The following is a 9,259-nucleotide window of genomic DNA, read 5'->3' on the forward strand; positions in this document are numbered from 1 at the left end:
TACGCGGGCCTCTCACTGCTGTGGCCTCTCCCTTTGCGGAGCACAGGCTCCGGACGCGCAGGCTCAGTGGCCATGGCTCACGGGCCCAGCTGCTCCGCGGCATGTGGGATCTTCCCGGACCGGGGCACGAACCCGTGTCCCCTGCATCGGCAGGCAGATTCTCAACCACTGCGCCACCAGGGAAGCCCGATCTTTTTAAAAAATGTTTACCAGTTTATAGTAAAGGATGCAGATGAACGGCCATATGAAAAGGTATATAGGGTGAAGTCTGGAAGGGTCCAGAGCGCAGGAACTTCTGTCCCCGTGGAACTGGGGTGCACCACCTTCCCAGCACATGGATGTGTTCACCAACCCAGAAGCTCCTCTGTATCTTGACCTTGTGAGTGGGTATACACATATAAGTTGTACTGCAACTGTGTGGTTAAGATTTGTGCACTTTATAGAAGTTATACATCAGTTTAAAAATCTAGGTAACTAAAAATACCTTCATTATTCTATAGAGAGAGAGAGAGAGATTGAGATTCAGAAAGAATTGTGTCAAAGCACGAGTCCACTCCCGTTTGGGGTCTGTGAGGTATGAATAGGTACCCAGGCCCTCTGTCTCCGCCCCTCCCCCATGCCTGGCCAAGGCGAGCACCTGAGTATTGCCGTTATCAGAGCCGGCCGAGCAAAGGCTGCCTCCCCGGTCCCGTGATACGGCCTAGTTCCAGCTGATTCTGAGTGACCTTGAGGACACTGGGGTGTTTCTGGGAAAGGGGAGGAGGAAAGGAGCAGAGACTAGGTAGAACTAACTGGTGTCCGGCTACAATCCCTAGATCTCTGCACCTGCTGTCCCATCCTGGGGAGAAGAGAAGGCAGAGCAGATCAAGTCGATGATGCTGGTGTGAGGCCCCGGTGGGGGGCTCGGCGGATCCCGAGAAGCCAGGTAGTCCAGTGTGGGGTTCCCCTGGCCCACTGCCGACTTCTGGTGAGACGCCAGTCAGTTTTTACGGAGGAGCAGGGTGGGAGCTCAGGAGACCGCTCTCCAGGGTCCCAGACTCTCTGGAACAGTGTTGTTCTAAGACAGAACTCTGCTTTAGAATGGCCTGGGGGTGGCAATTGTCAGTGCAGATTTCTGGGGTTCATTTGAGATGTCTGAAGGGGTGACTCAGGAATTCTGTTGTAACTCTGCTTCCAACAGCTGCTCGCCAGTTTGAGAACTGATCTAGAAGGTGGGAAAGACCTTGGCTTGTTTTTGCTCTCCAGTTCTAGGTCAGGACACCTGCTGGGCTGGAGCTTGCATTATGAGTGTCACTCCAAATGACCCTGCAGATGGCCTCTTTCATGTTTACCTCCAAATCCGGGTTAAAAATGTAGAATCCTGGACCTCCAAGTGACCACACTTTTCATTTAAGCCCTTTGTTTTAAAGACGGGAAAACAGACCCAAAGTCATAGCGGGTCAGGACTGGAATCGAAGACTGGCGTCCTTAAGAGCCTCTCCTTTCAGGGCCCTTGGGGGCTGGGGGGAGCAGGCTCCAGGGAGGCCGCCCTGGGCTCCAGCAGGCTCCGTGGATGGCGTGGCAAGTGAGCGTGCCCGAGCTGGAGGACCGCCTGCAGTGCCCCATCTGTCTGGAGGTCTTCAAGGAGCCCCTGATGCTGCAGTGCGGCCACTCCTACTGCAAGGGCTGCCTGCTGTCCCTGTCCCGTCACCCGGACTCGGAGCTGCGCTGCCCCGTGTGCCGGCAGGAGGTGGACTGCAGCAGCTCCCCGCCTAACGTCTCCCTGGCGAGGGTGATCGAAGCCCTGCAGCTCCCCGGGGACCCTGAGCCCCAGGTCTGTGCGCACCACCGGAACCCTCTCAGCCTCTTCTGTGAGAAGGACCAGGAGCTCATCTGCGGCCTCTGCGGCCTGCTGGGCTCCCACCAGCACCACCGGGTCACGCCTGTCTCTACCGTCTACAGCCGCATGAAGGTGGGCAGCGAGGCTGCTTCGGGGTGGGGAGCCGGGCCGCCCCTGGGGACACAGAGCCGGGTCCTGAGCCCTTGGGGCCATCACCCGGCACAGAGGGGTCCAGGGCCAGCCTTGTTCTGAAGCACAACTTGCAGAGCGTTTGCTCATCCACCGATCACCTTCTGAGCAGCGGCTCCAGTCTCCAGGTGCTGGGGACTAGGTGATCCACCGGATGGAGAGCCCCCTGCGTCATGTGCTAGCCCCCTCCCCTGCTTTCGTCTTCTCTGGAGCCCTCATTAGATTCTTGAGCGCTCGGGGGACTGCACTCTCAGGCAGGAGAAGACAGGGACTTTGTTTCATTCCCTGGGATATTTCCGTGCCTAGGACCGTGCCGGCCAGGTAGTAAATGCCCAAAATGTATTTGTGGAATCAGTGGATTCCTGCCCTCATGGACTGTTGCCTCAGAACTAGCAGATCACTGTTTACGATGAATAATAATAATAATGATACCATCTTAGGGTAGTCTCTTGATCTAAGATTTATGAAGAGTGGGGTTATTGTCGTACTTGCAAATGAGGAAACAGGCTCCGAGAAGGTAAGGGTCTTAGTCAAGGTCATACAGTTTGTCAGTGGCAGAGCTAGGACTCACAGCAAGGCCAGTTTTCATTCCCCTGGCACCAGATCAAGGAAGGACAGGAAGGGCTTTTGGAAGTAAATTGTAATAGGGTACCTCGCCCGGTGTTTGGGTGGGGTGGGGGGGCTGGGGGCACTAAGGATGAGGAATGAGGAAATTCAGGGGAGGGCGCAGGACGAGGGAAAAGCATCGAGATCCGTAGACAGAGGGGCCCCTGGAAGCTGTTCCAGGGCTTTCCTGGCTGAGTGCTCTGGGCAGCATTTCTTTGCTCCTTCAACCCTGGGAGAGAAGTAGGAAAGGTGCACTGGGCCAGCCAGGTCATCCACCAGCTTCCCCTACCCACAGACATTTCCTGGGCATCTATGTGCTAGGTGCTACACTGGTGCCCATGGTACAGCAGGGGGCGAGAAGTTCACCCTGCACCAGAGCTCACAGTCTGGGGGTCTGACAGAGTCCCGTGTGTCAGGTGCTGCTGTCAAGGTTAAGAACAGGCAATGGTGAGACCCTCTGGAACATGGCTCCTGCATGGTCTCAGGTGGTCAGGGAAGGCTTCTTGGAGGAAGAGGACTGGTAAGCCAAGACCTGAACCATAAGGAGGACTTGAAAGGAAAAGAAAGGGAGGAAAAGCATCCTAAGTATAAAAAGAGCACGTGCAGAAGACCAGGAGGCAAACAGCATGGCACATTTGGGGAATTATATATTGTTCCAATAAGCACGGGGGAGAGTGAGGTGGGAGTGAGGTGAGGTAAGCGGGGGTCAGGTCATGAAAAGGCCTGTGTGACATGAGACGGGATTAGGGGTTTATTCAGAGAACCAGGGCTGGAAGATTTTAAGCAGAGTCGTGATGTGGCTCGATCGCTCTGCCAGAGGATAGATTGGGAGGAATCTACATACAGGCCGTCGCTGAAGCCACAGGTGTGGAGAATACCAACCAGGAGAGTCTGCAGGAGTGATGGGGAAGATGATGCCCCCAGGAGCGTAGGACTTAAGATTTGGGTAGAGAGAGAACTCTGAAAGGGGGCCAGAAGGAATTCACTGAGGGAGCAGGAACATTGGCTGAATGTAGCCTCCAGGAAATCAGAGGAGCAGAGCATTTTGACAAGAAGGAAATCACTTGTGTGAAATGTCTGCTGAGGATTGAAAAGAGCCTGTCTGGTTTAGCAGTAAGAATTGGTTATCTTGGCAAGAGTAGTTTTAGGGGAGTGTGAAAGGAGGAAGCCGAATTGCAGTACAGTGAAACTGAGTCGAGCTTTATTAGCAGAGGGCTGCCTGGCGGAGGAGGAGACTTTTGGGAGCTCGTCATTTCTGGCTAGGAGCTGGGAGGACTTGGGTCCTGGTTTTGGATGTGGGTTTTTGTGATCTCAAGACTCCTCCATGTGTGGCAACTAAGTTCCGTTCCGTTATCAGATCTCTTTCATGCATTCCTGTTTTCTCCTATTGATTGGGATCTTAAGATACTTTACTTATTTGCATAATTCTGTTTCCACTCACTGTGGCCCAGTTGATGAGAAAGAACTAGACCCATCTCTCTTTGCCTTGGGAGGGTTACCACTGGGACGCCCTTCTCAGGCTCCTATGAGATCGGATGCCTTGTTATGGAGAGCAAGGACTCTGTGTTCATTTATCTCCATGCTGGCTCTGTGTTTTTCTCAGCTCCCTTCCGGAAAGCCTCTTGCAGCTGACTTCTGCTTGGGCGCTGTCTAAGCCAAAGACTCCGCACACTCCAGGGGCACAGATCAGCAGGGCTCCATGAGGTCGTGCAGCCAGATGGTGTTCTGGGTGGTTCTGGTTGGATCCCTAAGGTTAAGTCAGATATGGGGCCAGGGCAACCTAGGAGACGTTTACTTCAGCCTGGGAGGCCCTAAATCCAGGCTGGGCTCAAGCCTGCTGGAGATGGATTCAGGTCTTTATAGGGAGTGGGGGGGTCACCAGGTGACCCCTCCCTGGGCCATTGCATGCACCATTGGCTTCACTTGGGGCCAGCCTTTTTGTGATGACTCTTGATGAAATGCCCACTAATTCTGGACCTGCTGGTGACCGGCAAGTTTACCAGGTGGGTTCCCTACGGGCAGCATTCCACGAGGGGAGAGTTGACTTCAGATTGGCAGTCGCCCCGCTTGGATGTTGTGTGGTGACTTTGGTGGCTGTAACAACGTGTAGCATCTCTGCCCAAGGCGTAGAGAGTGATGACGTGGAGATCTCCTCTGTCCAGGCAGTCCGTGCTGTCAGCGCGGAATATTCTTGAATAGCCTTTCCTGTTCTGTGCTTGTGGCCGTCGGGCTGCCCCCGGGAGCTGGGGGGGCGGTGAAGGGGCCGGCGGCTCACGGGGCCCATTGCCTCCAGGAGGAGCTAGCAGCCCTCATCTCCGACCTGAAGCAGGAACAGAAGAAGGTGGAGGAGCAAATTGCCAGGCTGGTGAACAACAGGACCCGGATTGTCGTGAGTGCCCCGCCCCCTGTGCCCTCCCCTGGGACCGGCCACCCGCCTTCCCTTTCCCGCAGAGCCCAGTTCTCATCTGTCCTTTACAGGAATCCATGCCTTCCATATTAAGCCAGAATTCAAAGCGTTCCAGGGTGGGCTGGGGGAAGTGCAAAGCCTCTTAGAGGAATTCAGCACAGTTGTCAGGACTGTCGCCAAGTTGGCTTGTGTCCTCCACGCCCTTGAGACTGAGATAACCTAGAACCCAAGTCCCGGAGGTAAACAGCTTAACACGTGGACATGACTGCCCGCCCTCTGCCACCTGTGTCTGCTTGACATTGACAGCCTGGGCAATGCCCTCCCAGTACCTTAGAGGACAGGCACGGAAGGGCTTGAAGCCCTTGGTGGCTGTCTGCTTTTCCTAATGAGGGGCACTTGGGTCTGGGAGTCTGTGGAGCCGGGGCCCTACAGGTAGTCATGAAACGAGCAGGAGACCAGCATCCGTTGAAAGTCAACTCAATTAATCTTCCTCATCCTGGAGAGGGAGCCCGCTTTACCCCGTCTGATGGAGGCAGAACTCAGGGTCACACGGGGAACCCTTGTTATCCCACTCCAAAGTCTGCTCTCCAGGGCCTTTCAGACTTTTTTCCAGTTGTGGAACCCCGTGATAAAGCAAAATCGTACGTTCACACTTGTTAGCAGAGACGGGCGCAAGCAGAGCCACCGTGTTGGATCTGGGAGCCGGGGGCCCAGCCCCTGCGCTGCCGCTGTCGTTCCCCCCGGGGCCACACCCGGGTCCCCAGGCACAGCTGACCTGGCAGGACTCAGCCCTGGGACTTGGGTACCGGGACCAGCCCGGTCGGAAGGCCCAGGCAGGCCTGAGTTGCCAGGCTCTGGGGATGCCAAGGTCAGCCACGGCGCCTGCCTTGACCGGCCCCTCCCTGTCCCAGAATGAGTCTGATGTCTTCAGCTGGGTGATCCGCAGTGAGTTCCAGGAGCTGCACCATCTGGTGGACGAGGAGAAGGCCCGCTGCCTGGAGGGGGTGGAGGGTCACACCCGTGGCCTCGTGGCCTCCCTGGACATGCAGCTGGAGCAGGCCCGGGGCGCTTGGGAGCGGCTCGTCCAGGCTGTGGGTGTGTTGGAGCAGTTCGGCAACGAGAGTCACCATGAGTTCATCCGGGTGAGTGGACGAGGGAGTGTCCCCTGTGCCAAGGCCGCCGGGGCTCCCCTCCTGTCGGCTTCCGCATAGCCTCGTCCATGCTCTAACCCTCCTCCCTCTTGTCTTCCAGAAGTACCATGCCATGGCCTCCAGGTAATAACCTCGGAGGGCACTCGCAGCGAGGGCCTGGTGGCTGCGGGCGTGGGCGTCTCATCCCCACTAGATCCTCCCTTCAGTTTTGCTGGTGCCGGGAGCAGCTGCCCACATCTGGCTCTGTACTGAGCCCAGGGAAAGTGACAGCCTTGCCTTTAGGGGTCTCCAAGCCTTGTGGGAGGCGGCGGTGAAGTATGGTTACATCACTATGGGCACCTAGAACAGTAGAAGTTCACACAAGCTAAAGAATTAACACAGAGGGGGAGGTGACTGCGGGGAGATCGGCAAAGACAGCGCACAGGTGGGACGGCTGAGAAGGGCAGAGGACAGGCGTTTGCCAGGCACGCTGACTCACTGAAAGGGTAAGGTGTGTGCAGTTTGGAGTATTGTGAGAATTTCAATATCATGGGTGTAAAGGACGATGCAGAGCAGAACGGGAGATGAGGTGGGTGATGGTGGGTAAGGAAGCGTGCACCATGGCTCGTAGGAAGGGGTTGGATCCATGTTCCAAACGCAACAAATGAATCACCTGTGCAGTTCCTGAGCCTTCCTGTGCCACGTTTATGAGAGTCTCCTTGTTTTCTCCAGTTTCCCTTAGTCTTCAGGACAATTTGGTTAGGATCATTGGCTTAAGTGAATGGACGGAGGATCCGATTGGCTGAGTTTGGTTTCCACTCCAGCTGGAGCTGGGGGCCAGGGTCCCCCGATACAGAGAAGTGGTCCTCAAACCGTGCATCAGAACCACCTGGAGGGCTCAATTAAAACAGAGGTCACTGGGCCCCAGTAATGAGTTCTGATTCTGCAGGCCTGGGGTGGGAGTCAAGAAAATTTGCATTTCTAACAAGCCCCCAGGCGCTGCTGCTCCCAGACCTGCACTTTGAGAGCTACTGATGTAGAGTGTTTCCCCTCCCAGGAAGGAGGCAGGTCCTCAGAGGGGGGCGGCGGGGGGTGGGGGCAGCGGGTACATGGTGGTCATCTTCAGTGCACGGTCTTCTGAGCTGTGGCTTGGCTGGTTGGACCTGCGTCTGGGTGAAGGGCTGGGGTGCACGGTAAGCAGCTCCACCATCACTGTGGACCTTTGCCCCCAGTGCAGAGCTCCAGCAGGCCCGGCCCCTGGAAGGCGCGTTCAGCCCCATCTCCTTCAAGCCAGGCCTGCACCAGGCTGACATCAAGCTGACTGCGTGGAAAAGGCTCTTCCGAAAGGTTCTGCCAGGTGAGACCCCACCCACCCATCCTCCTTCCAGGGTATGAGGTGCAGAGAACTGGAGGGGGGCTGGCACAGCTAACGGTGAGGGCGCGGTGGTAGGCTTCTGCCAGCAGGGGGAGCTCAAGCCCAGTTCCATCTCTTACTAGTGACTGGGAGAGTGGTGTAATTTTTGAGCCTCAGTTTCCTCATCTGTAAAGAGCCCACCTTGCTGGGCTGCGTAGTTTCTAAGTAGACGTGTGTTGTGTGTGTGTGTGTGTCTGTGTGTGTGTCTGTGTAGTTTAGTGCTTAATAAATGGCAGCGGCTGCTCTGCCAAAAAATAACTCGGACCTTTAATTAACTCCTTCATTACTAGCACATAAGGAAGATCAATCAATAGACTGATTTCATCCAACAAAGGCACAAACACGGTTGATATAAGAACAAAAGGGGGAAAGGGGAGTACAAAAAGTGCAGATAATCTCTGAACCATGAATGTTGTTTGCACGTTTTAGGTGTAAACTGATTAGCTGGCAGCGAGCAAAGAGGTCAGTTGGGATAGTTTGTCCTTGACTGGGCTGCTAGGGTATCCAAGAAAGCCACTGCCGTTGTTAGAGTCTCCAGAAAACCTGGGGAGTGAAGCTGAGGCGCCCACGTGACAGGCCGTCTCCCAGATCCTTCCATCGGCACCTCCGCCTTAGGCAGGCCGCCTGCACCGTTTCCCTTGCCAGAATGCCTGGGCTTGCAGCAGCCCATCCTCCACCCTTCAGGCATCATTCACTCATTCGGCAAATGTCCTCAGGGTTGCCTGCTCCAGGCCCCCAGCCCCTTCTAGGCCCTGCGGACACAGGGAAGAGGCCGACTCAGTTCTGCTCCTGAGGAGCTCAGGGCCTGCCATCGGCCTCGCTTGGGGCAGGGCCTGCCGCCTTCTGTGAGGCTTGAATACACGTCTCCTCTGATCTCTCCCAGCCCCGGAGTCCCTCAAGCTGGATCCTGCCACGGCCCACCCCCTCCTGGAGCTCTCCAAGGGCAACACGGTGGTGCAGTGTGGGCTCCTGGCCCAGCGGCGCGCCAGCCAGCCCGAGCGCTTCGACTACAGCACTTGCGTCCTGGCCAGCAGGGGCTTCTCCTGCGGCCGCCACTACTGGGAGGTGGTGGTGGGGAGCAAGAGCGACTGGCGCCTGGGGGTCATCAAGGGCACAGCCAGTCGCAAGGGCAAGCTGAGCAAGTCCCCAGGGCACGGCGTGTGGCTCATCGGCCTGAAGGAGGGCCGGGTGTACGAGGCCTTCGGCTGCCCGCGGGCGCCCCTGCCCGTGGCCGGCCGCCCTCACCGCATCGGCGTCTACCTGCACTACGAGCAGGGCGAGCTCACCTTCTTCGACGCCGACCGCCCCGACGACCTGCGGCCGCTCTACACGTTCCAGGCCGACTTCCAGGGCAAGCTCTACCCCATCCTGGACACGTGCTGGCACGAAAGGGGCAGCAACTCCCTGCCCCTGGTGCTGCCCCCGCCCAGCGGGCCCAGCCACCTCACCCCCCCGCAGCCCACCAAGCCGTAGCGCTGCTCGGGGGGCCGCCTTCCCAGCTGGGCACGGGGGCTCGAGGGGTCCCACCGGCTCTGGTGAGCAGAGGTCATGTAGTCGTTCGGGGAGGTCTTCCTGCCTGGGTGTCCCTAGAAACGTTTAACGATAGGGAGAGAAGGACCACGGTCCCATCCCCAGCAGTTAGGGGTGTGTTTATGAACCTCTTTCCAGGCTATGAACCTGCTTATTAACCAGCG

General features: G+C 56.9%; 1 protein-coding gene across 2 annotated transcripts; it reads left to right on the forward strand.

The window, feature by feature from the left end:
* The first annotated feature begins 1,552 nt into the window (after positions 1-1,552).
* On the forward strand, positions 1,553-9,038 carry TRIM50 (tripartite motif containing 50). 2 transcript variants are annotated; one of them, XM_007099963.1, is made up of 6 exons: positions 1,553-1,951; positions 4,908-5,003; positions 5,933-6,163; positions 6,273-6,295; positions 7,384-7,508; positions 8,449-9,038. In XM_007099963.1, the coding sequence occupies exons 1-6, from the start codon at positions 1,553-1,555 to the stop codon at positions 9,036-9,038; spliced, it is 1,464 nt and encodes a 487-aa protein (XP_007100025.1). The 2 variants fall into 2 exon arrangements, with proteins under 2 accessions (XP_007100025.1, XP_007100026.1); XM_007099964.1 differs by having other exon boundaries at positions 6,276-6,295.
* The last annotated feature ends 221 nt before the right edge of the window (positions 9,039-9,259 follow it).

This window comes from Physeter macrocephalus, unplaced genomic scaffold (assembly GCF_002837175.3).
Source record: "Physeter macrocephalus isolate SW-GA unplaced genomic scaffold, ASM283717v5 random_522, whole genome shotgun sequence".
NCBI lineage: Eukaryota > Metazoa > Chordata > Mammalia > Artiodactyla > Physeteridae > Physeter > Physeter macrocephalus.

Bases quoted from the DNA above. Each gene is read 5' to 3' on its own strand.
- TRIM50 (XM_007099963.1), top strand. From the start codon at position 1,553: ATGGCGTGGCAAGTGAGCGTGCCCGAGCTGGAGGACCGCCTGCAGTGC. The intron at 6,164-6,272 runs GTGAGTGGACGA...CTTGTCTTCCAG, and splicing joins GTCACCATGAGTTCATCCGG to AAGTACCATGCCATGGCCTC. The intron at 7,509-8,448 runs GTGAGACCCCAC...GATCTCTCCCAG, and splicing joins CTTCCGAAAGGTTCTGCCAG to CCCCGGAGTCCCTCAAGCTG.